The 27576-nt window shown below is 45.8% G+C and overlaps 2 protein-coding genes across 6 annotated transcripts in view; one reads left to right on the forward strand and one right to left on the reverse strand.

Annotated features, from left to right (window-relative positions):
* The window catches only part of TRAK2 (trafficking kinesin protein 2), a 72578-nt gene extending 59183 nt beyond the window's left edge, over positions 1–13395 (reverse strand). The window contains exon 1 of one of the 2 annotated variants that reach the window (XM_075933871.2): positions 13264–13395. The gene's annotated coding sequence lies outside the window, so the exon portion shown is untranslated. The remainder of the gene's footprint in view (positions 1–13263) is intronic. The other variant, XM_075933873.2, reaches the window with a different exon arrangement.
* A 60-nt stretch (positions 13396–13455) lies between these two features.
* The window catches only part of STRADB (STE20 related adaptor beta), a 31582-nt gene continuing 17461 nt past the window's right edge, over positions 13456–27576 (forward strand). For 2 of the 4 annotated variants that reach the window (XM_075933879.2, XM_075933881.2), the window contains exons 1-2: positions 13511–13644; positions 26719–26816. Coding sequence is in view for 2 of the 4 variants with exons in the window: in XM_089779812.1 (XP_089635938.1) it covers positions 20109–21275 (1167 nt within the window). In the remaining 2 variants the exon portion in view is untranslated. The other 2 variants (XM_089779812.1, XM_075933883.2) reach the window with 2 other exon arrangements.

Below are 27576 nucleotides of genomic sequence, written 5' to 3' on the forward strand. Positions count from 1 at the left end.
GTGCCTAGAAGTGTTGTCTGCTATGTACATTGGACAAACTTCAGACACTTTGCCAAAGAATGAATGCACATAAAACAGACATCGGGCTGTCACAGAGAGAAAGCTGTTGCTTGCCATTTCAACCAGACTGACCATTCTCTCAATGACCTTAAAACATGCATGTTGCTTCAGAGAGATTTTAACTCCAGACTTTAAAGAGAAGCTTCAGAATTGTCATTCATGCTTAAATTTGAAACTTTATGTATGGGTCAACAAAGATGCTAATTATCTCACCCATTTCAAAGATAGCTTCCCCAATTATCACCCCTAATGTAATTACAGGCAGTCCCTGGGGTTACGTACAAGATAGGGACTGTAGGTTTGTTCTTAAGTTGAATTTGTATGTAAGTCGGAACTGACTTCCAGATTCAGGCGCTGCTGAAACTGACCAGTGGCTGACTACAGGAAGCCTGAGGCAGAGTTGCTTTGCCCTGGACTGCCTGGAATCAGCCGCTGATCAGTTTCAACAGCAGCTGAATCTGGACGCCTAGGACAGAGCAGCTGGGGCGCTGCCGGGTAGGTCCCCGCAGGGGCGGCGCTGCAGGGACCAACCAGGCAGCACCCCAGCTGCTCTGCCACAGGTGTCCCCAAGTCAGCCGCTGCTGAAACTGATCAGCGGCTGATTCCAGGAAGCGCGGGGCAGAGCAACTCTGCCTCGGGCTTCCTGTAGTCAGCCGCTGATCAGTTTAAGCAGCGGCTGACATGGGGACACCTGGGGAAGAGCAGCTGGGGTGCTGCCCGGTTGGTCCAGTAGCGCCGAGGAGTGGCGCTGCAGGACCAACCCAGCAGCCCCAGCTGCTCTACCCCAGGCGAGAAAAGCCTAGTCTGCTGGGGGGCGCACTAGCTGCACCCCCCAGCAGACCAGGGAAACCCAGACGGCGGGACTGCGGAGATGCGCTGCGGTCCGCCCGCATCCTCCCCAGGAAGACGAGGAGCAAAGCCGCAGAGGGGCTCGGGCAGCGGGGCAGCCCAGTCGCTTCTGGGCTGTCCCACTGCCGGCTTCCGCCGAGGCTTTGCAAAGCCGCAGAAGGGCTCGGGCAGCTGGGCAGCCCAGGCACGCCTGGGTTATCCCACTGCCGGCTTCCCCCGAGGCTTTGCAAAGCCCTCGGGGGAAGCCGGCAGCAGGACAGCCCAGGCGTGTCTGGGCTGCCCCGCAGCCCCAGCCCCTCCACGGTTTTGCAAAGCCTTGGGGGAAGCCGGCAGCGGGACAGCCCAGGTGCGCCTGGGCTGCCCCACTGCCCGAGCCCCTCCGCGGCTTTGCTCCGCGTCTTCCTGGGGAGAAAAGCCCCGTTCGTAACTGTGGATCCGACATAAGTCGGATCCGCGTAAGTCAGGGACTGCCTGTACCTCACAGACACTAACCTTCCCCCCTCACCCCTACTCTGTTCTAAAATTTGATTTGTCAATTTTATGTGTTCACTTTTTTTGATTGTATCACTTTGGTATATATGGTTGTGCCAATTTTCTTCCACAAATTGATCTGAGGAAGTGGGTCTGGCCCACAAAACCTAATAAACCATCTTGTTAGTCTTTAAAGTGCTACATAGTCCTGTCTTTTGTTTTAACAAAACATAGTATGTTCTGCAAATTCTTACCACGTGTAGGTAGGGGACAGTTTTCTGATTCAGAAAGTTGAGGAAACAACTAGAACGGGGCGGGGAACCTGCAGCCCCTGGTTTGTCTGGATTGGATCCAGCCCCCGAGGCTTGAGCTGCTCCCCAGCATTGCAGAGCCCATGCTGGCACTCCAGACCCCCCAACTCTCCTGCAGCGCTGGAGTACAAAAATCTACTAGTCTGGCCCTCCCTAGGCTTTGGTGTGTGAGGGGAACGTGGGGAGGTTCTGTCTCTTCCTCAGTCGAGGACCAAGTCAGTGAGGGGTTTTGTTTTGTTTTTTTGTTTCTCACTTGTATGTGGCAACAGACTGATTTTTCTGTGGGTCAGCAGCCCTCAACCCAAAAATGGTTTCCCACCCGTGAACTAGAATGTCATCCATTTTGGATCTTTTTTTGACCAACAGGGCTCTACTGATTATCAGACACAGAAGCCAAGTAGGATACTATTTTTCATGCACTGTCTGGCTCTCTTTCAATTCTATTCTTAAGACTGCTGTTGTGACAGATCTGGGAGTTGCCTCTGGCTCTGTCACTTTGCCATACTATGAAAGCTGTCCTAAGTGTCTCTCGTCTGTACAGCACTTCCCTTTAAGTGACTTAAGAATTTACCTGATTGTGAAAAATGTTTATTTGCATATTACCTCCCCCTTATTAATATCAATGTCATGATGATTATATAATAAACAGGACTAGCACCTTTTGCTTAGACAGTGTTTTTCTCTCATTAAGCAACTGGGTTTTAGAGCCAACGATATATCCCACGCTCCTCTTCTTTGTCAAGAAGGAACAAAATCTTCAGCCCTCCATTGCTAATGAAACATCATATGTTCTAAAAGGAGACACAAATTATTAAAAGAACATGGGCCTATTTTCGTGTGGCCTTAAACACTTTTCTCCTTACTGATTTTTGGGAGGGAGGTTAGAAAAAAATTAATGTAAAACTTGGTTTCACTGAAAGATTAATGTCTCATTATGGATCGTAAGCTCTCTCAGTGCCTGTAAAAGGGCTGTATCAGTTTAACAAGTCCACACAAACTAGTTGGAAAACTTTTTAACTATTATTACCACCACATAAAGTTACCACAAGTAAAAGATATTGAAGAAAAAAAAATCTATGTCCAATTTATTTTGTCCATTTAGCATAATTTTGTGCCCAATAACACTGTTTCCCCTTTATAGCCATTCTCTCTCTCATTTATATAGATCTTCCACATAGATAGGCTTGTTTCTGAATTATTAACCTTTCTTTCTGGAAATATACAAGATCTTAGATGGAATATTTCCTAAAATTTGAATTTGGGGTTTTGAAGATTCATGTCCCACAGGAGTAAGAGGAAGAGAAGGCACAATTGTGCAGCAGTAGCCTTAAATCCTTCTAAAAAGTTTTTAATAGGAAAATGTTTTAAAAGGTAAAGTGTGATTCTAAATCAACTGAAAATTGACAGGGAGTCTCTGGAGGTGGTGTGATATGTAAAACTATTTTGGCTTTTTTTTTTTTTTTTTAAACGACGCTAGAAGACGTACCTGGCATTGCCCTGGCCTGAGAAGGGAAAGGCGCATGCAAGCCTCCCGCTGCTTCTCCCCGGTGCTGGCACAGAGTGGTGAGGAGCTGCTCCATGGCTAGAGTGCCTGCTGCCCCCTTGGGATTATTCATGAGTATAACTGGCCTCACTACCACACCCCCTACCTTTCCTTTTGATGTGAAAAAGTTACATTCCAGGCTCATCCCATTATCCTGGCACAACCGAACCCTGACCTTTCTTTAAATTATGATCCGAGGAAGCTGCACACCAAATATAGTGGTCCTAGCTCTTACCCCTGAAGAGTTCTTAAACAGACTTGCAGACAGATGGACACAGACAGATACAAACTCTCTAAAATAGATAGTAGATATGCTTGTAATTGAAGGGGTAGAGATTCTGACTACTTTCTCAAGTGTTATCACCTTTCAACCACAAAAATGAAAAAAGAATGTTAAAGGACAATCCTGTGAACAGTCCCACACATCAATAGTTTAAGTCAAATGAGCACTTCAAGAGACATCAGAGACTCTGATATCAGTGGGACTATGCAAGTTCATGAAGTTGAGCAGGCATCTAAATATTTGTAGGATTAGAGCCTTAAAGTACATGATAGCCAAGGACTGATTCTTACAATACTATAAATAATGAAAAAAAGTACACCATGGTCATCTGGAGACGAAATGGGTAGAGGGTAGGGATGTAAAATCATGGTTAATCCTAATGTTTAACTGGTTAATCAACTAAGCAGGTTCCTGAAATCTTCAGCCCAAATGATTCCCACTTCCAGCCCCATGCAAGGCAGCATGCCAGCTTGTGGCCCTGCATGGAGCCAACCGGGACTGGAGCAGCCCTCTTCCCCCAGCAGGCTGCTGTTGTAATTGAAAGGATAAAGATTCTGACTACTTTCTCAAGTGTTATCACTTGTCCAGTTAATTGTTACTCAGTAAACATCACCTGGTAAGAGTGATACTACTGGCTAACTGGTTAATCAGTTACCCTATCACATCCCTAGTAGAGGGAAGAAAGTACCACTTGATTCCTTTAAACACCCCTAAGAGAATTGCAACAAGTCACTAGCTACAAATAGTACAATTCTATAATCTAATATATAAAGGAGAATGTTTGTATGTTTGTGCTCTAATAACTTAGACACTATAGGACCTACCGCAACCAAACTTTCCATGGGATAAAACCTTCTCCTCGAGGAAAGGTTAAGGTACTGTGGGAGGGAAGAGATGAGAGACCGACGCTTCACCCTGGAGCTGCATGGAGCTTGGCAGTGCAGGGAGAAGCGGCTTCCCTGCCATTGCTGGAAGCATATGGAGGCCCCTCTTCAATACTGCGACTGGCTCCAGGCCTGGCGGCCGACCAATGGGTGGGCAGGTTGCTGCCAGGGCTCGCTCTAGGCTGAGGGGGGTGGGGCTGCTGTTACCGTCCAGCTGCCACTTTGAAAAAATGTCCTGAAGGAGGCGCATCGGGGACCCAGAGGTGGGGGGGGGGGGGGGGGGAGGAAAGAGGGAATGAATGGGGGAAGGAGTTGGTCCGGGGGGGCTGGACCATTGGGGGCAAGTGGGGGGTAGGGCAGGTTTGGGGGGCTGGATCGCTGGGCGGCAGGCTGGTATGGGGGGGGGGGGAGTTGGACCGCTGGGGAGCACGTGGGGGGAAGGGCAGGATTGGGGGGCTGGATCGTTGGGTGTGCATGGGGCGAGGGCAGGATTGTAGGGGAATGAAGGAAGTGGGGCTGGACAATCCTGCAGGAAGTGAGTGAGAAATGAAGCCCATGGTAGGGGGAGGGAGGTGTCTCCTTTGAGGAGCACTGGCCCTAGGGGCAGCACTGGATGATGTTGAGTGGGTGAGAAATTAATCTAAGGCCAGGGAAGGGGGATCTCTCAAAACTGGGCACTGGTCCTAGGTTTGATACTGGATGATCCGGGGGGTGCTGGAGGAGGGACAATAGAGGTGCCAGCAGGCTCAGGTAGTTGACTAAGTTTCATCAAAAAAGATAGGAGAAGTGTCTGAGGTGTCACCTTGAAATCTCTCACATTCAGTAGGGCCAGCCCCATTGACTGAAGCATCCCTAAACTCAACTCTTGGATGAGAATTTGCAGACCCAGCATGCCTATCCCCTACTTCCCGACCAAAAAAAATTAGCTTCTACAAGTATAATTGGCAAAAATACCATTTGCTAGGAAGCAAAACATTGCACTATTGAAGAGGGGCCTCCATATGCTTCCAGCAATGGTGGGGAAACAAGCCATGGTGATTTGGGGGCTCTCCCTTCCACTGTGCTTTTAATGGCTCTAAGACTCATGACATGGGAAGAAAACAGACATAGTTTCTATTGTGACTTTTGTATCTAAGTTTGCAAGTCAAATAGCTTTGATTCTCAACATTGCAATGCCTCTTTTTTGAATCAGAGATTTTGCTGTATGCAGCAGTAGAAAAGCATGGGGGTCTTCCATAATGGCCAGATGTCAGGCACTCCATGTAGCTGGAGGCTGTCAGGACCAGCTTCAGTTTTTCTAAATTTTGTTCCTCCGGTTTCCCAGGCAATGCCGGGTAAGTCCAGCTAGCGTAATACTACAGAGAAAGTAGAAGGAAATAAACACCAGAATAATCCAGTAATTTCTAGATTTACCAGCATGTGAGCTGGTCATAGCATGACAAAGATAAATTTCCTCTTTGATAAGTCGGGACAAATTGATTCCATCACTAGCCAAATCAGTGTTGATGAAAACTCTTTCAAATAGAAGACATAATTAGGCTATGTCTATACTAGCACTTTGGTTGATCAGAGGTGTGAAAAAACTAGGGCTGTCAATGGTTAAAAAATTAATCGGGATTAATCATGCCATGAATTACGCTGTTAAACAATTACACAGCTCTTGGATGAGAAGAGCTTTATTTAAATATTCGTGGATTTACACATTTTTGAGCACTGTTTTCAATTACAGAGAATACAAAATATATACTGCTCACTTTATATTTTATTACAAATATTTGAACTGTAAAAAGAAAGTATTTTTCAATTCACCTAATACAAATACTGTAGTGTACTACCATGAAAGTTGAATTTACAAATTTAGAATTATGTACAAAAAATAACTGCATTCAAAAATACAATGTAAAATCTTTAGAAACTATAAGTCCTCACTATAAGTCCTCTCAGTCCTATTTCTTGTTCAGCTAATTGCTTAAAGTTTTTTTTTTTTTTTAAAACATATGAAGGGAATAATTCTGCCTGCTTCTTGTTTACACGGTCACCTGACAATGAGACCAGACATTTGCATGCATGGCACTGTTGCAGCCATTGTCACAATATATTTATGTGCCAGATGCACTAAAAATTCTTATGTTCCTTCATGCATCAACCTCCATATCAGAGGACATGCTGATGATGGATTCTGCTCAATAAAAGCATCCACCTGCCCTACACAAATTATACGGACAGAAGTGCCAGTGTGGACAACACTATGCACATGGGATACACTCTCACATTGCTTCTCCTGCTCATTGAGATGGTTTAATTATGTCGATGGGCAGGGCTTAACAAGCAGCAGCCAGCCCCACTTGCCAGCCGCACGGTTTGGCGCGCTGCACGGCCATACTGGGCTAAACTCTACTCGTCATAGGTGAGTAGATTGCCCTAATTGTTGAGCCCTGTCAATGGGACATCGCCTATGTGCACAGAACAGCTACATGGGAAACCTTATAGCAGCACAGATTCAGAAGTACATCTGTGTCAGTGTAAGGTCATTAACGTAGATATAACTGTAAATACAGGAGATTAAAAAATTTTGCAAGTCTCAATTCCCTGACCATATTTATGAAATAACTGACAGAACACAAAAAGGCAGTTACATCATCTCATTTTTTGTTACCCTAATCTCACAATCTCAAACCTACCTCTAAAACACACTCTGTCCATCCTGAAATTCAAACATGACTAGGGACTCCCCCGCTGACCCTGAGCTCCATGTGGCACTGCTGCTTTGAAACACTGCGGGGAGTCCGGCACCAGGATGCACATGGGGTTTCAAAGTGGCAGCGGTGCATGGAGCCTGGGGTCATAGAGGGAGTCCCCAGCTGATCCCAGACTCCATGTGGTGCTGCTGCTTTGAAATGCCACATGTAGCCTGGGGACACCCCAGTTGGCCCCAAGCTGCATGAGGCAGCGCCGCATGAAGCCCGGGGTCTGGCTCCATGCTCCAGGCAGCACTGCTGCTTTGAAGCACCCACTCCTCTTCCCCCCCTCCTCTTGCTGCCTCTTTCTGATAGAGGCAGCAAAAGGGGGAGGGAGCGACTAGTTGACTAGCCTGATGTCTATCTGATAAGCATTTGCTTATTGGATAGCTGACTAGTCGTTCACATCCCTCAACATGACACACCAGGAAGATAAGGGGAACATTTTCTACACCTAGAACTCATAAGGGCAAAGCTTCAGTTTGATGCATTAACTGCAACTCCCTTCATTTACCTAGTTTCCTGCAAATCAAGAGAAAACTGTATCCATGAATACACTAGAAATAACAGCTCTCAAACTACTGTTGCTCAGAATAGCTCTATTCCCTCAGCTCTCAGTTTAAAGATGGGGATCAAACTTCTTACAAGTATTTGGGAAGCATAACTTGGCAGACTGTCATGGTGCATGGGTATGACATGCAAGACAACTCATCAACACAAGCAAAAAGAGGATTTTGAAAAAGAGGAAACAGAGAGATTAATGATATTACATTGATTTTCCTAAACAGAGTTAGTAGATCCCAGAACAATAAATAAATAAACTTAGAATGTTGAGTAACAGTAATATAAAACAAATTAATGTGTCACTAAGTCTTAAAAATGAAGTTAATCTATTACTAGCATAATTAGAATTGTGACCTTGTTCAACTATCTGACACACATGATAATGGCAATTTGCAACTAGTGAATATGTTGCTTTATCGTTAAGATAATGAATGCTCTTGAAATGGCTCCTGGTCTCATATCAAGTGCAACCACATGAATCATTGCCAGTGTTCATGTGACCGCCATTCAGATGTGAAGAGCAAAAACCAATTTTATTTCATATCAGATGAGAAAGCAAAAACTGTCTACTGGAGAAAAATCAGATATTTGGACATTAGCTCTGCTTATCCCTGCTGTAGGGAGAAGGAAGGGAGCTGAACTGAACTCAAGCCATGGACCACCTGGAAGGCAGCCGCAGATTCAGAACCACTGTTCTAGATTCTCATCTCAGGTAAATCCTTCAAGTCAGATTAGATCCAGGCCAGAGAAAAGATCACAACAGCTTTTTGTGTGTTTTCTTAGGGTGGGAAGGAAGTTTTCAAAGGCCAGCAAAAGAGAATCATTGATTGCTTCCTATTGCTTAAATAGGATTTCCCCAGAACCGGAATCCTTTGTTTAACTCTCCCTCACCCCACGGAAAAATATCAAATTCAGGATGGATTCCAGCACTAGGTGGCATGGTCACATTTTTGGAGGACCAATCACAGTTTGGGCTTACAGGAAAAACAAAACCATTTATACATCATTGCTTCAAGTACCAGACCTTTAAGTCCTTTAAGCACTGCTAAGGGCTCTCACTAGAAATACTAGATTAATAAGCAGGGTTACACTTCATATTTCTAACTTCACATTCAAGAATGATACATGTACATAAACAGAACACACATTCGGGGGTAATAGACTCTTGAACGATATGTTACTTGACCTGTTTTGCATATTTGAATTATGCATATTCAAAACATTTCCATAAACATATGAGAACAAAGTATCACAAGGACATGGACATGGGAAAGCTGACCAAAATAGCTATTGCAGTAAAGATGTTAAGAGGTGAGCAATCCACTAATCGTGTAGTTGATACATTTTTTATTGACTATACAATTAGTCAATAAGGGAATGCTTCCTCAGTCCCAGCTCACGTTGGGCCCAGGAGCTACCCCCACTGCGGCTCTGCAGTTTAAATATAGTAATAGCCGGGTGCACAGGTAGCGCAGTTGCTGCTACGTTTAAATTACAGAGGTGCAGAGGGGTAGGTCCTGGACCGGGCGTGAGCCAGGACTGCTCAGTCCTGGCTCACATCAGCACCAGCAGCACCTGTCCATGGGAGGTCCCAGTGGGGAAGCTGGGATCCCACACAGACAAGGGCTGCTGCTGGAGCACCTCTGCCTGTGGCCAGCCTGGGCTGCCACAAACAGTGGCTGCTTCGCGGCAGCCTCCCCTGCTCTCCCCCCAGCAATGGGCGGAAGGGGGGAAGAGGAGGAGGCAGCACTGCAGAGACAGTGCTGGGGGTAACTGGCTTAAGCCAGCCAGCCTCCCCCAACACCAGCTCCTGCTTCTCCCCCCTCCCCCACTGCATCTGATACAGAGGGAGGAAGGGGTGAGAGATATGCCTAGGATTATTGAGTATTTGAATACTTGCTTACATCCCTATACTGTAGAATAAACTATTCCATGACAGCTACATGTTTGAGTACTTTACTCGGGAATAAAATCACTTTTATTCCAAAATAATTACTCCACATCAGAAGCATCCGCAATAAAAGTCAAATTTGTTACAGAATAGGGAGAAGAGCTCTTGAAAAATAGGTTATTCTATAAATAACTAATCTGATTATATTCTCAGTGTATGCAAGATCTTTCGCAATGAATGTAAAACTACCAGTTTTCTGTAGAGCGTAAAGCAACTGGGAACAGATCATAACCACATGTATATGTCTCCCAAATGCCACCATTTCCAATAATAATTAGTTTAACTAGAGTCATTAATACCCATTGTGATGCTGGCAGGCTAGATGCCAGCTCTTGGCCAGGCTGCAGTCATTAGCCAAGAACTGACAACCCAACCCATACAAGTGATTAAGTATCTATGAAATGCTTGTAAACTGCTGTATGCATTAATCTCACTTGTAATGTCTTATGGCATGGAACACAGACAATATGGAAAAACCTTAAAAAAACAAAACAATGAACAGTCTAACAGCACCTTAAAAGCTAACAAAACATGTAGACGGTATCACGAGCTTTTGTGGGCACAATCTACTTCTGTCTTGGGGAGGGGAGACATCAGCTAACGGGGGAGCCACATAAGTAATATGTAAGTGGCCAATAAATACCAGATGCCCGAGGGAGAGGGAACACAACAGGTAATCATCACATGATCCCTGTCCTATCATTCATTTCCAGCCTCTGACAGAGGCTAGGGACACCATTCCTACCCATCCTGGCTAATAGCCATTGATGGACCTAACCTCCATGAATCTATCTAGTTCTTTTTGAACCCTGTTAAAGACATGGTCTTTATAACATCCTCGGGCAAGGAGTTCCACAGGTTGACTGTGCACTGTGTGAAGAAAAACTTTCTTTTGTTTTAAAACCTGCTATCTTTTAATTTCATTTGGTGACCCCAAGGTCTTATGGTAATAAGTAAATAACTTTTCCTTATTCACTTTTTCCACACCAGTCATAATTGTATAGACCTCTATCATATCCCCCTTAGTGTCCTCTTTTCTAAGCTGAAAAGTCCAAGTCTTCTCAATCTCTCTTCACATGGGACCAAGCAGTTACACATTTACAAAAATACATGCATTTTAACATCCTTATCCTGTATGCTTCTATTTCACTCTGTTTCTCATTAGACAATTGCAAACTAAGTTGTGCCTTCTAGTAACTATGTAATCCTTTGTCTGGAATAGGGATGTAAAATGCATTTAAGTAATCATAGAACCGCTGACATTTTTCAGTGGTTAGATGGTTACATGAGGGGGCAGGCAGCTCCCTGGAGCTACTATATGCAGGGAGCCAACTTTTAAGGCAGCTCCCCAACTGCCAACTCCTGATACAGAGGCAGCAGCGCAGAGGAGGCAGGTGCTCCCCACACATACTGGGAGCCTGCGTGTAACTGTGCACATTAACGGATAGCCCAGGCTCATCTGTTAACCATGCATACGATTACACTTTCACATCCCTAGTCTGGAATAGGGATGTTAAATATCAATTAATTGAACAGTCTATTAACCTCATGAATTCTTATTGATTAGTTGACTAGTCTATAGTCCCTGGGCAACCCCTTTCCAGGGGGGAGGGGGTCTGAGTTCCTGGACCCGGCTTGTGCCAGAACTGAGCCAGGCTGCCTGACTCCTAATACACTTTAAATGCAGAGCCGCAGTATGGGTAGGTCCAGAACCCAGTGCAAGGCAGGACTGAGCCAGGCTGCTGACCAGCCTGCTAAAAAATTTACTGGCAAGGGAGAAAGGCAGGGAGGAAATGCGTGGAGTCTATAGCATTAACCTATAAGCTTTAGCTTATCGGTTAATCAACTATACTATTACATCCCTAGTCTGGAATGCTCTGTAAATTGTTTGGTGGCTGCTGGGAGCCCCCAGGGCTGGCAACGCAGAGAGCCTGCAAAGCCTGTTTAACTGACTAAAATTTTCATTGGTTACAGAGTTAATAGTTTTAAATATTTTTCACATTCCAAAATACAACACCTTTGTAATTAATTTTTTACTAATGGTAAAATCCCCCTCCCCCCCACACACAAAAGGAGGACAATAAAATAGAGAGTATGTGAGAGTAAGCAATAATTTCCCTATGTCATGTAGTAAGTCAACACCAAAAGGAGAAACAAAACCTAGACCTTCTGACTCAGACTCATGCTCTAGCCTACACAGTTGTATTCTCTCTGAAACAAAGCGTACAATAAAACAAACCTCCCTTGATTAACTTTATTCAGCAAGTACCAAGAATAAAATATTCTACTGAGAAAAAGCTAAACATATTCAACATTGACAGTATAGCCACAGTGGGGGAGGACTGAGAGCCACTTTAATTAGAGTTTCTAAATGCACCGTAGCCATACTTATCTGCTAATACCTTACCAATCTGCATCTTGAATCCTCAACAGAGGAAAGGGTGTTTAAAAACCCAAAGCCAACTACTCCTTCCCAGACACACCTTTTGCAAGTCCTGCCAGTTCTAATATTCTGAGGTGCTAACTTAAGTCACGTGTAAGAGGTCTCATACCATAAAAAATGAATTTACTATTTTCACATAAAGGACATGGAATATATAAACATGAAAGTTTTACATTGCCTCAGGAAAACAAGACATTTTTTTTTACACCATGAACAAGGAAATTATCCTTTTTATACAAATAAATAAAAAAACACCATTTGATTAATTTTGCTAGGGAAAATACAAAATTTATCCAAACTATATGTAAAATATATTTACAAATGTTTATTCTGATTTAATTTTTTGCTACCAAGCAATGAATTGTTAGAATATTTTTTCTGCCCTACTATAATAAAACCACAGTGAAGGTTCCCACAATTGATGGAAAGAACATAAAAACAGCCATACTGGGTCAGACCAATGGTCCATCTAGCAGAGTATCCTGTTTGCCGACAGTGGCCAATACCAAATGCCCCAGAGGGAGGGAACACTCCCATTACCCACCTCCAGAGAAACAGAGGCTTAGGACACCATCCCTACCCATCCTGGCTAATAACCAGGGCTCACCGAACCACGGCGAGCCCCGCTCGCCAGCCGCGCTGTCTGGTGATCTGCGCATGTGCAGATTGCCCGAACCCAGCTCTTCCAGGTTACAATCTACTCGCTCCGGGCGAGCGGACTGCATTATTTGTTGAGCGCTGCTAATAGCCATTGATGGACCTAACCTCCATGAATCTATCTAGCTCTTTTTTGAACCGTGTTATAATCCTAGTCATCATCTGGCGAGGAGTTCCACAGGTTGACTGAGCGCTGTGTGAAGAAAAACCTCCTTTGGTTTGTTTTAAGCCTGTTGCCTGTCCATGTCACTTGGTGACCCGTAGTTCTTAGGCCAGGTTTATAAACTGTCCCTTCCGACTGAGCACAGCTCCCCCACCCGATATGTGGGGAAGAAGTCCCCGTCCCGGCGCGCAGGGAGGAAGAGAACTCCCCTTGAGCCAGCCGGTATTGAGCCGGGTCTCGAGGCAACGGACTATGGCTAGGGGAGTGCGCGCGCTACGAGGGGTGGGGGGACGGCGAAGGGCGGTTAAACCGCCACGCCGGGTGCAAGTGAGGGGGCCGCTCTTACCCGCTGCGGGGCCGCGTTCCCTCCATGCCGGCCCTTCCGGCCGCTGCGGCTCCGGCGATCAGGCGTCGCGCCTCGCGGGCGAGGAAGAAGCGAGCACCGCCCCTCTGCGTCATAAGAGCGCGACTCCGCGGGCGGCCCGGGGACTACATATCCCGGCATGCAACGGGGCACGGCTCGCCTGGGAGACGACGAGTCCCAGCCCGCACTTGAGGCCGCGCGGCAGCCTGGGGCTTGTAGTCCCGCTCCCCCGCCTCGGGCCCGGACGAGGGGCGGGGCTCAAAGCTTGAGGCAGTGGCCGGGCGGAGGTGACGGAGACAGCGAGGCAAGGGCGGACCGGCCCCTCCCCCGGTGTTTGCTCCCGCCCGGCCGCGCCGCGCTGAGGTGAGCGGCGAAGGCGGGAGCGGCGGGGGAGGAGCCTCGGGCGTCCCCGGAGCTGCCGGCGGGACGGGGAGGGGGCGTGGCCCTGCCAGGCCGTTAAAACGTGGGCGAGGAGCCAGGGGCGGGGCCGTTCCCCTCACGTCGCTCTCCGGGGACCACTCTTCCCCCCCCCCCCCCCCCCCCCCGTTTCGCGGTGCCCGACGTAGCCGCGCGTGGAGCTTTGCGGGCTCCCGTGGCCAGGCCCATCCCCCAGCCGGGACCGGCACCCCCCCCCCCCCGCAGCCCCGAGTGTAGCCCTGCCCCTCCCCCACGCCGCCTGCCCTCTGTGGCCCCGGAGGCTGAGGGGGGGGGGGTGTCTGCACGGCCGCATTTGCAGAGCGCCCCCCCCCCCCATACAGTCACTCAGAGCACGGGCCCTGCCTTCCAGAGGTGGCAAATAGCCACCACGTGAGCTAAAGTAGCAGGAGCGGTGGGGGTGGGAACTCAGCTCTGAGAGTCAGGGCCCAAGGCTGTGTCCAGACTCAGGGGTTTTTTCGAAAAAAGTAGCCTTTTTCGAAAAAAACTTCACCTGCGTCTAGACTGCAGCCGCGTTCTTTCGAAATTAAATCGAAAGAACGCGGCTTTTCTTTCGACGGTGGTAAACCTAATTCCACGAGGAAGAACGCCTTCTTTTGAAAGTGCTCTTTCGAAAGAAGGTGTTCTTGACAGCAAACAGGCTTTTTAGAAAGAAAGCATCCAGACTCACTGGGTGCTTTCTTTTGAAAAAGCGGCTTGCTTTTTTGAAATTCCGCATGCAGTCTAGACGTGCTCTTTCGAAAGAGGCTCTTTCGAAAGAAGCTTGCCATCTAGACATAGCCCAAGTGACTTGCCTCAAGTCCCAAAGGAAATCTGCAAGGGAACTAGCCCTAAAACCCAGAATTCCCCTGCAGGGCTTTATGGTTAAAACAATCCTTCCTCCAGATTTCAGTTGCAGCAGTCACTGCTTATTTAGCTGAGTCTAAGAGAAAATGAAAGTTCCATATATGCTCTCTCCTTGGTGCAGCCTGTGCATCTCACCTACCCCCGGGACTGCAGTTGGACCTCCCTGCTCTGCAGGTCCTCCGTGCCCCACAGCTTCTCCGTCCACAACCCCTTACCTCCTTGCAGTTTTGGTCTTTATTTATAAAACTAAACAACTGTTTAAGACATTCAGAATAATCAATGAGCAGCCTGTTAGTGGCAATGATTTACAATGGACTTTACACATTCACACTGTGTCTACACTGGTGCGATCTTGCGCAAAAGCTCCCGCTTTTGCACAAAAACTTGCTGCCTGTCTACACTGGCTGCGAGTTCTTGCGCAAGAACACTGATGTTCTAATGTGTGAAATCAGTGCTTCTTGCGCAGGAACTATGATGCTCCCACTCAGGAATAAGCCCTCTTGCGCAACTGTTCTTGCGCAAGAGGCCAGTGTAGACAGGCAACATGAATTTCTTGCGCAAGAAAGCCTGATGGTTAAAAGGGCCATCAGAGCTTTCTTGCGCAAAAGAACGTCTACACTGGCATGGCTGCTCTTGCAAAAGCACATCTCTTGCGCAAAGGCACATGCCAGTGTAAACGCTTTCTTCTGGAAGAGTTTTTGCACAAGAACTCGTCCTCAAAAGAGTTCTTGCACAAAATCATGCCAGTGTAGACGTAGCCTCGAAGTCGTTACTGGTATTGGGTTTCCCAGAGGCATCCATTTGGATAGGGATGTCACTTTCTCCTCACTTCAATCCCTTTGTGTGTGAAGCCTGAAAGAAGTCAGCTAATCCATTTGCTTTCCACTCATGCACCATCCATAGACTCAGAGGAAGCTTAAGAACATCAAAGTCATGATAACAAAACAAAAGAAACCCAGAGATTTGAAAAGAGAGCACTGGATCCTGGGAGAAAACGGGCCAGGGCCCCATCACTTTTAAAAGTAGCTATGTTTTCTCATTTTTTACTGGTTATAAGGGTAAGCAAGAAGAGAAAGGGATCAGAGAAGATAGGGCAATTAGACCTTGCACGGTTGATTTTAGAGCAGTGAAACTATGTTCCTGGCCTCTGGGAGATGTCCCACAGTGCCCCACTGTGATCTCTCTGGACAGTACTTTCAACTCTGCTGCTCTCCAGGTGCACGGGAAAAAAGCCCAGGAAAGTTTGAATTTCATTTTCTGTTTGGCCAGTGTGGCGAGCAGACACTCAGAGCTGGCAGCACCCCTCATCAGCACACCTGGCCATGAATGCCCAGGGTTGCAAATAAGCTCCAATATGAAGCATTGAAGAGATCCTGAACCTCATTGCTGTGAAGAATCTGTTCAGGGAGAACTATAAAGTAGTAAAAGAAACACTTATATCTTTGCCATGATCACAAAGGGCATGATGGAAAAAGAATACGCCAGCATGCTGTGTGAAAATAAAGAAGCCCAGGAAAGTGTACCAGAAGACAAAGAAGGCAAACGAACATTCTGGATCATCGCTGCAAACATGCCGCTTCTATGAGCGTCTGCATGGGATTTTAGGGGGGGACCCAACCAGTGTCCCCACCCAGTGTGTGGATTTCTCCCGAGAGACTCTTCGTGCAGCCTTAGGCAACAGCAGGGAGGACATTGTGGATGAGGAAAAGGAGCAGAATGGTCAGCAGGCGAGTGGCACTTCCAACATCACTGACAACCCTTTTATAACTTTGAAGACAGTGCCTTGCCCCCAGGACATATTGCTGCCAGGCCCTGATGGCAGGGATGGCACTTCTGGTGAGTTCACATTTTTAATCATGCCATAAGTGGGTTAAGGCAGTTGGGCATGGTCTATGGCAGCCATGCTGCCTACACAGTAGGGGTGCATGGAACTGTTTGTTAACTTGTCTGGAGACAGAGCAGGAATCCTCCTTGCACGTCTTCATAAAGCTCTCAGTAGTACTCTTTTATCCTTTCCACAAGGTTTTTGGAGAGGCCTGCCTTATTTCATTCTCCTTGATACTACCCCTTTCCATGCCAACCCAGCAGTAAGTGGTCTGGCATAGGGATGTGAAATTGCAGATAAGCAGCTAATCGAGTAGTTGCTGGCATTTCCATTAACTACTCAATTAGTCGATAAGGAGGGGGCATTTGCTACCTCTGCTGCAGCTCTGCCTTTTAAATGTAGTAAGAGCCAGCTCAGGCCAGGTCCCCTGCTGCGCCTCTGCCTCCCTCACCCACCGCCTCTCACCCTGAAGATGGTGCTTGGGAGAACCAGCTTCTAAGCCAGCTCCCCCAAGCACTGGCTTCTGCTTCTGCTCCCCCCGCCAATATCAAGGCAGGGGGGAAATGCGAGTAGTCGACTATTTGACTACTCTTTTACATCCCTAGTCTGGCATCATTGCAACATAAGATCCAGATTTCTGGCAACATTTAGTCAGTTTTCGCTCCCTAACAGTCTGGCTGATTTGGAGATGGCTGATATCATGCAAAGCAACCTAAATGAAGTAGGGAACCTATGTAATTGGTACTACTAAGTAGTGTTCCTGCCAAGCTGTGCAGTAGCACAACTTCACAGGTGATTAATCAGCCGTGCCCAGTCAAAGGCTCAGGGCTCATTGCATGGAGCTAACTGACTGGGCAGGGCTGATTAATCACCTGTGAAGCTGGGCTGTTGCACAGCTTAGAGGGAACACTGCCACTGAGGCAGAACACCTCCATTTGACCTTTCCCAGCAAAGCATTGTTTAAGCTTTGTGAGAAGAGAAAGTTGAGTTCTCCCAGCAAGTGGGGAGCAAGAGGCGCCATACACACGGTCACTGCATGAGCCTCAGCCCTGCTCCCATGTCACTGTGACCCCTATGATAGGGTGCAGTCATAAAAGATCTCTTAGGATTGTTCTCTGGTATGCTGATCATGCACTGACACCTGCCTTCTTGCTCTTTGGGCTCCTCACCACCCTGTCTACTGGGCCAGACCCTCTTGGTCTCCCCCAAACAAGGCACAGAGTTGGGGTAACTGCCCCCACACTAGTAGAGCAGTGCAGACACTGAACTACTTCAGCTCTGTGAGGATGCAGTTCTAAGGCACAGCACCCTAGGAAACCAACCCCCAAAAGGGATCGAAGCTACAAATAAAGATGTCTTTCTTTGTGTAAATGTTTTACATAGTGAGAGTTCATGAGGCGGTTTGCCCTCTTTATCAAGGAAAGCGAGAGATGCATACTGGTCATTCCCCCAGGTAACAATTATTTACACTTAAATTGTACTGTTTGTAAATAACTGTAAATACGTGGTTGAAAGTGAAAACAGATTACTAAGTTAAAATGAAAATAAAACATAAGCTGGTTCTAAATCACTAAAAAACGTATTGCAAGCAGATTCTTACCCTAAAGAGCTGTTCTTATATCAGGCATTATCTTCAGGTTAATTACACCTCTTTTACCATGACATGGGTCCCCAGCCCTTTATATTCTTTCAGGTTTTTCCAGGCCAGCTGAATACAAAGGACTGATAGCTTCCCATTGCTTAAATATTATTTTCCCCAGGCAGGAACCATTTTTTCTGCAGCTCCCCCTTCGCTGGAAAACTACCAGGGTTAAAATGGAATCCCAATACCAGGTGGTATGGTCACATGTCTTATTAGTCCAATCACCTTTGGACGTACAGTACAAATACGGCTGTTTACAAGTTAAGTTGATCATCAATTTGTTAAGGCTTTAGGGGGCGGCGCCTGTAATGGCTCTCATTAGTACATTTAAAACTATATATCCTTTCATACTTCATATTTCTAACTTCACATATAAAAATGATCAGGGCTCGCCAAGCGGTTGCGAGACCCGCTCTCCAGCTGTGCGGTTCTGTGCTCTGCGCATACACAGATCGCTCTGCGCTGGCTCTTCCGGATTGTAATCTACTCGCCACGGGCAAGTAGATTACATTGTCGAGCCCTGAAAATGATACATGCACCAAAATAGGATATACGGATTCTGTAAATTGTAACATTAAAATTGATAGGTAACGAGGTATTTTGTGGAAAGCTTCTCCAAGTTGTGCATGTTTATGTTCGTGAGCCACTTTTGATAAAGCATGGGGGGAATCATAACAGCCCCCCTTTTGCAAATGCAGATGCTTGCCTAGCTGCAATTTACAGGCACTGTGTTGCATGTGCTTTCAAAGCAGAAGCAAAAGAGTGAGCCCAGGCCTATTCCTTACCATGCCTGCCACCAAACTGAATCCAGATGCTCTCTTAAGATCTGTGATGAACCTGCTTCATGGTGGGCGCTTAAAAGCATAACTTTGGTCTTGTACATAGCACATGCCTATTGTCTTGGTGAGACATGCTCTTATGCTAAGATTGTAGGTTCTGTATCTCCAGTAAAATCTGCCTTTCATTTTTTTTCATTACAGCGGGTGCAACAGTGAGCCTGTTCCCACTCCCCCAGCTCCTCCAGTTGTTTGGCTAGCAGGAGATGCGAAGGCGAAAACGTAATCAGGGTAACATGTTCAATGAGCAAATGCAATCCGCCCATGCAGATAAAGCACAATTAAATGCATGGAAGAGAATAATACTGGAGGACAGCATATAGGGAACATGAACTGAAGATACAGGAGGACATCTTGAGATTCCTGGGGCAGCTGCTGATGCGCCTGGTGGAGTCACAGGAGAGTCAGATGGACAGAGACCCCCTCCGGCCCATACTGAACCAAATTCCCTCCTCACCAAGTTCTATAGCCTCTTCTCCCAGGCGTCCTAGAATGCGGGAGGGTGCAGCAAGGAATCAAAGATGGCCTTCGATTCAACTCTGAGGGGTGTCTCCGGGAACAAAAGGCTGTCATTCTCACACGATTGCTGAACAGGGGGTTGTAATACATCATTTCCCCTTGTTTCCCACCCTGAACCCCTTTTCTGTCTTTGCTTTCTTGTGTTCCCTACATAAAAATGCATGTTTTCTCAACATCAGTATCTTTATTGCTTGTGTTGTGGGGAAGGGGTAGTTTACAGGGAAGTTCACTTAATGGAGGGGGCACCTCATCAAGAGCAACATGCATGACTGTCATATTGCTGTCTGGCCATTCACAAAGCTGTTTTTCAAAGCCTCTCTGATTTGCAGTGCTCTTCGATGTGCACTCCTTATTGCCTTGTTGTCTGGCTGCTCATAAGTACTGGCTAGGTGATCTGCCTTGAGAACCCCCTACCCTCCACACACTCCCCCTGACATAACATTTCCCCCTCACTTTCACAGATTCCATGGAGCACACAGCAGACTGCTACAACAGTGGGAATGTTGCTTTTGCTGAGCTCTAACCTAGTCAATAAACTGCAAAACCTTCCCTTTACAGGTCCAAAAGCACATTCTACCATCATTCTGCACTTGCTCAGCTTGTAATTGAAATGCTCCTTACTGGGGTCTAGACTGCCCATGTATGGCTTCATGAGCCATGGGAGCAAGGGGTAGGCTGGGTCTCCCAAGGATCACTATTGGCATTTCAATATGCTAATATCTTTATGGCTGACCTAGAACAACGTTTCCTCAACTCCCGTCCCCTTTTACCCCTTCTCTACTTACGCTACATCGATGACATCTTTATGATCTGGACGCATGGCCAAGAAACACTGGAGACATTCCACAGAGATTTCAACAACCTACACCCCACCATTAACCTCAGCCTGGACCATTCCACACGAGAGATCCATTTCCTGGACACCACAGTACAAATCAACAATGGAAAATTAGACACCACCCTCTACAGAAAACCCACTGACTCATACAGTTACCTACATGCTTCCAGCTCCCATCCAGCACACACCATACGATCCATCATCTATAGCCAAGCCCTTCGATACAACCGCATCTGCTCTAATCCCACAGACAGAGACCAGAAACTTCAGGATCTCTGCCAAGCATTTATAAACCTCAACTACCCACCCGGAGAAATAAAAAAGCAAATTGAAAGAGCCAAACGAATACCTAGAAACCATCTACTACAAGACAGACCCAAGAAAACCAACAATAGAACACCACTTGTCATCACCTACAGCTCCCAACTTAAACCTGTCCAACACATTATCAATAGATTACAACCTATACTGGAACAGGACACTAAACTCCAAGAAGCTCTGGGAGACAGACCCATAGTCTCCTATAGACAACCACCTAACCTCAAGATGATTCTTACCAACAACCACAGGACATACCACACTAATACCAACCCTGGTACTTTCCCTTGCAACAAACCCCGCTGCCAGCTTTGTCCACATATTCACTCTGATGACACCATTATTGGACCTAACCAAGTGAGTTATAAGATCAAGAATACATATTCCTGCGCCTCCAGAAATATAATCTATGCTATCATGTGCCGGAAGTGTCCGTCTGCTATGTACATTGGACAAACATCTCAGACACTTCGCCAAAGAATCAATGCCCACAAAACAGATATTAGACAGGATCACAACGAAAAAACAGTTGCTTGTCATTTCAACCAGAAAGGACACTGTCTCAATGACCTGCTAACCTGCATCCTACTTCAGAAGACATTCGAATCTGCACTTGAAAGGGAATCCTCTGAACTGGCATTCATGCTAAAATTTGACACTCTCCGCAGGGGACTTAACAAAGACTCCAGCTATCTTACCCATTACAAAGATAGCTTCCCCAATTATCACCTCTAATACTATTAACTCACAGACATCTACCCTTCCCCACCTCTAATATCATTAACGCACTGGCATTCACCTTCCTTCTTCCCCCCCCCCCCCCCCCCGCATCCCTCTTCTGTTCTGAAATGTGATTTGTCCTTTTCATATGTGTTCATTTTTTTAAATTGTATCCTTTGGTATATATGGCTGTGACTATTTTCTTCCACTATTTGATCTGAGGAAGTGGGTCTGGCCCACGAAAGCTCATCATCTAATAAACCATCTTGTTAGTCTTTAAAGTGCTACATAGTCCTGTATTTTGTATTGGCATTTCAATGTCTCCAATGGTAATTTTCTAGTCTGGGAAGAAAGTTCTATTTTACAGCTTTCTGAAGAGACTGGAGTTCCTAAGGATACACACATCATGCACCTTTTTGGACCATCTCATGTTGATGACTATGAAATGGCCCTTGTGATCCACCAGTGCCTGCAACACAATCAAGAAGTACCCTTTGTGGTTTATGTACTCTTTGGCAAGATGTTCAGATGCTATGGCAATACTCCAACTGTGCCCTGTGGGTCCTTTGTTTCTGGTGGACAGTGTTTCCCTCAGAAGCTCGCTGTGGCCCTCCACACAGTCTCTTGCCCTTTACTAGAGGCAAGGATTGCAGCCTACTAAGCCCCAAACCCCTGCACAGTCCTGGTCTCCTCTTTTTGGGGCAGACTCTCAGGTAGTGTGGGGAGGGTTTGGTAGAAATCCAGGTTCCGGAGCAGGGATGCTAGGGGAACAGCAATAGATAGGCTTAGTCTACACTGCTGGTAATGAGTATGCAAATGAGGTGCAGATTAGCATATCACTGTGCCTCATTTGCATAATTTATGCACATCATTTTTGCAGGGGGGGAAGTAGTGTGGACTCCCCCCACAAAAATGGCATGCATAAATTATTCAAATGAGGCATGGTGAGATGCTAATCCTCACCTCATTTGCATACTCACTGCCAGCAAAACCAGCAGTGTAGACGTAGCCATAGGTTTCTTCTGCTCCCAGTCTGGCAGCTACTTCCCCAAATAACCCCTCCCAGTATCTTTCCTTTGGTACCTAAGCTAACCTATCCTGCTCCTCCATGGCACTCTGCCTTACTTGCAGATCACCAGCTTTCACTCAGACATCTCTCACTCTCATCTTGGGCTCCTTCCATCCTCCAAACTCCTCATGAGCTTCCAACAAACTGCAGAGGAGCTCTTTTTAACCAGTCTTAACTAGTTCTTAATTGACCCCAGATGCTCTGATTAGTCCTGCCCAGTTGACTCTGGAAACCTGCCAATTGTTTCCAGGTGCCCCAACTAGCCTGATTGATTCTAGAAGGTTCCTTCTGGTTCTGGATTAGCTCTTGTTAGTTCACTCTGCATACAGAGACTTACTCAGTCTAGGGTTAATATACTGTCCTTCTACCACTCTCTAGATTAGAACCTTTCTGGCCTGACCCTGTCACATTTCCCTCAACACCATGGGTTGGCAACATGAGACATCATGCAATGTACTCATGACAGACCATACATAAGAAAGGCCATACTGAATCAGACCAAGGCTCTGTCTACATTGGCATGATTTTGCTCAAAAGCAGTCACTGTCTACATTGGTGGGGAGTTCTTGCGCAAGAACACTGACGTTCTAATGTGAGAAATCAATGCTTCATGCGCAAGAACTGTGATGCTCCCACTCAGGAATAAGCCCTCTTGTGCAACTGTTCTTGCGCAAGAGGCCAGTGTAGACAGGCAACATGAATTTATTGTGCAAGAAAGCCCGATGGCTAAAATGGCCATCAGAGCTTTCTTGCGCAAGAGAGCGTCTACACTGGCACAGATGCTCTTGTGCAAAAGCACAATCTCTTGTGCAAAAGCACATGCCAGTGTAGATGCTCTCTTACGCAAATACTTTTAACGTAAAAACTCTTGCGTTAAAGAGTATTTGTGCAAGATCATGACAATGTAGACATAGCCCATCGGTCCATCTAGCCCAGAATCCTGTCTTCCAAAAGTGGCCAATGCCAGATGCCCCAGAGGGAGATAATCATCACGTGATCCCTCTCCTGTCATCCTTTGAAACTAGAGACACCATTCTTAATCACCCTGGCTAATAGCCATTGATAGACCTAGCCTCTATGAATTTATTTAGGTTGTTGGGGGTTTTTTTGAACCCTGTTAAAGTCCTGGTCTTCAACATGCTCTGGCAGGGAGTTCCACAGGTTGACTGTGCGCTGCATGAAGAAAAACTTCTTTTTGTTTCTTTTAATCTGCTACCTATTAATTTCACTTGCTGACCCATAGTTCTTATGTAAAGGGAACAAATAAATAGCTTTTCCTTATTCACTTTTTCCACACCAATCATGATTTTTATAGATCTGTATGATATACTCCCTTTTCTAAGATGAAAAGTCCCAGTCTTTTTAATCTCTCTTCATATCGGACCCATTCCAAACCCCTAATAATTTTTGTTTACCTCTTCTGAACCTTTTCTAATGCCAATACATCTTTTTTGAGATGAGGCGAAATCTGTACACAGTAATCTAGATGTGTGCATACCGTGGTTTTATAGAGAGGCAATAAGATAGTCTCTGTCTCATTCTCTATCCCTTTTTAATAATTCCTAACATTCTGTTTGCTTTTTTCACTGCTGTTGCACATAGAATCATAGAATAATAGGACTGGAAGGGACCTCAAGAGGTCATCGAGTCCAGCCCCCCGCCCTCAAGGCAGGACCAAGCTCCACCTACACCATTGAGAGGATGTCTTCAGATAACTACTCACAGTGACTTCAAGATCTCTTTCTTGAGTGGCAATAGCTAATTTAGTCCCCATCATTTTGTAGTTATAGTTGGGAATATTTTTTCCAATATGCATTATTTTACATTTATCAACATTGAATTACATCTGCCATTTTATTGCTCAGTCATCTAATTTTGTGAGATCCTTTTGAAGGTCTTTACAGTCTGCTTTGGTCTTAACTATCTTGAGTAGTTTAATATCATCTGCATATTTTGCCACCTCACTTTTACCCCTTTCTCCAGATCATTTATAAATAGGTTGAATAGGATTGGTCCTAGTACAGACCCTTGGGGGACTCCACTAGTTACCTCTCTCCATTCTGAAAACTGACCATTTATTCTTATCCTTGTTTCCTGACTTTTAACCAGTTATCAATCCATGAGAGGACCTTTCCTCTTATCTCAAGACAATTTACCTTACTTAAGAGCCTTTGCTGAGGGACCTCATCAAAAGCTTTCTGGAAATCTATGTACATTATATCCACTGTATCCCCCTTGTCCACATGTTTGTTGACCCCCTCAAAGAACTCTAGTAGATTAGTAAGGCATGATTTCCCTTTACAGAAACCATGTTGACTTCCTCCAACAAATTATGTTAATCTATGTGTCTGACAATTCTATTCTTTACTATGGTTTCAACTAATTTGCCCAGTGCTGACATTAGACTGACCTGTCTGTAATTGCCAGGATCACCTGTAGAGCCCTTTTTTAAATATTGGTGCCAAATTAGCTATCTTCCAGTCATTAGGTACAGAAGCTGATTTAAAGGACACATTACCATGGCATCTTCCAGCCCAATTTTATATGGTGAATTGGAGAGGTTGCAAGGACAGAAGCCAGCAGGTCACTCTCGTGTTTTCTTCATTATGCTGCATCTGTTGAAAGGATGGATGGTCGGTCAGGAGGATAAATTGTCGGCCAAGTAGGTGTAGTACTGGAGTGTCTCCATAGCCCACTTTATAGCCAGACACTTTTTGTCAACCACTGCAAATTTCTTCCCTCTCTGAAGGAGTTTTCTACTGAGGTAGAAGACTGGTTGTTCTTCATCTCCAGCCATCTGAGAGAGGGCAGCTCCCACTCCTACGTCAGATGCGTCTGTCTGCAGAATTAATTCCTTATTAATGTACGGAGCTATAAGTATAGGATTACTACAGAGGGCTGTACGTAGATCCATGAATGTTTTCTTTACTGCACTGGTCCACTACACCATGTCAGGAGCCTGGGATATTATCAGGTCCATTGGGATATTTGCTTTGGTAGCAAAATGGGGGACTAATAGTTTATAGTACTTCACCACACCGAGGAATGCTTGGACTTGTTTTTTCCTGTTTGGCTGTGGCTGATTTTGGATGATCTACAGCTTGTTCGCTTGGGGTTTAATTACTTCCCTTACTACAATATAGCCAAAGTATTTAGCTTTGGCCTATAGCACCCTGGGCTTGGTTAGCCTGCCTTAAGATATCCAACACTGCTTCCACCAGGTAAGTCTCCTAGTTGGGTGTATGGATTCCAGTAAATCTCCCAGTTAGGTGTACAGATGATTACAGTGTGTGGTACGCTGCCACATAACTGATATAGGGGCATAGGAGCTTGTTCATGAGACATTCGAAGGTGGCAGGTGACCTGTGCAATCTGAAAGGGAGAACAGTATACTGGAACAGTATACCCATTTTTTTCTTTTGCCTCCTTGGCCAAAAGGACCTGCCAATAACCCTTTGTTAAACTGAGAGCAGTTAGAAAACATGTATTGCTCAGGTGGTCCACCAACTCATCAGTGCAGAGTATGGGATGTTCATCAAATTTGGATACCTCATTTAACTGCCTAATGTCATTACAAAAACTAGTGGTGCTGTTGGGCTTAGCACCAAAACAATTGGACTAGACCATTCACTGTGGGATTCCCACCTCCAACAACATCTTTACTTTGGCTCTAATTTCCTCCCTCTTTGCTCCTGGCACTCGTTAGGGTATTAGTGTTACCTTGATTTCAGGGTTTGTGGTAATGTGATAAGCCTTGGTCATTCGGCCTGGCTTATTTGAGAATAACTCCTGGTACTGGCTGATCATCTTTGCTACTTCATTCTTCTGGCATGGTGACTGCTCAGAGGATATCTTGGTCTGCTTGGGTAAGGAGTCTTCCTGGATTGGGACCTCTTGTGTCACCACACGTCTCTTGGGGTTGCCAAAGTTTTAAGAGATTCACATGGAAATTCCATTCTTCTTTCTGGCACCCTGGCTGTTGCACCTTGTAGTTTATGGCTTACCCGCCTGGGCCTGCATCCCTGAACAGGCTGGGATTTCTTCCTTCAGCCAGGGGTACTTGGCTGCATCTTCGGCAGGCAAATCATAATAGGCTGTTTGGGCCTTACAACAGAGAAATGGGTCCAGAAGCTGCTCTAACCCCGCTGTGCTACTGGTGGTGGCATTGAAGGCCACCAGGGGGCCGCCTGGGAGCTACAAGCAGGGTCAGGGTGTGCGATTCCATGGGCCAGGAGACACATGGTGGGGGTAGGCACAGAGACATCCCACAGACCTGCCAGAGGGGAATGCCTCTCTCGCCCATTAGGAGGATTTGAGGACTGGCACTGGCCCTAAGGTAAATTGAGTTTGAGATGCCGGGAATAGAATATCATATTTTTTCCCTGTTAGGAGAGAAAAGATGGTCCGATGGCTTTTATGCTGGTCTGGTACTTGAGAGATGTGGATTAATCTTCCTGTTGTGCCACAGATTTCTTGTGTGATCTTGGGTAAGTCAGTTTCTGTCTACTTCCATTCCCATTTATAAAATAGAATAATAGCACAACAGCTACACAAGGATGTTGAGGATCAAGCTTTTAAGATTCTGAAATGCTCATATACTATGGTAGTGGGGGCCATATAAGTACGCTGAAATGTTTGATCAAATTAAATGTTATATAATAAAAACAAAGACCCGGATAAACTGACTTGTTAGCTGATATATTTTGTGTTTCGCCAACATCTTTACTAATAGTGGGTTACTTTACTAGGGGTTATTCCTGCATGTGATAAAAAATGTAGATAATATCTCTTTTTTTTAAGCCTACGCACCAAGAAGAGCAAAAGAAAATGTGAAGAGTTACAAAGGGATCTCTTACAATAGGGAACAGATAGATCATTTCATAATTGCCATGTTCTGTTCATTCTCTCTAAAAGATCTGGCACTGGCCATTGATGTAAGACAGGATACTGGGCTAGAAAGACCACTGGCCTAACCCAGTATGACCATTCATTTGTTCTTAAGAATCATAGGGTTGGAAGAGTTGGAGTCCAAACCCTCGCCCAAAGCAGGACCAATCCCAACTAAATCATCCCAGTCAGGGCTTTGTCAAGCCAGGACTTAAAAACCTCTATAGAGGGAAATTCCACCACCTCCCTAGGTAACATATTCCAGTGGTTCGCCATCCTCCTAGTAAAGTAATTTTTCCTAATAGCCAACCTAGACCTCCACTGCAATTTCAATGGGGAAGGAGAGATGTATTGAAATAA

This window comes from Pelodiscus sinensis, chromosome 7 (genome assembly GCF_052426305.1).
Source record: "Pelodiscus sinensis isolate ZL-2025 chromosome 7, ASM5242630v1, whole genome shotgun sequence".
Lineage (NCBI taxonomy): Eukaryota > Metazoa > Chordata > Testudines > Trionychidae > Pelodiscus > Pelodiscus sinensis.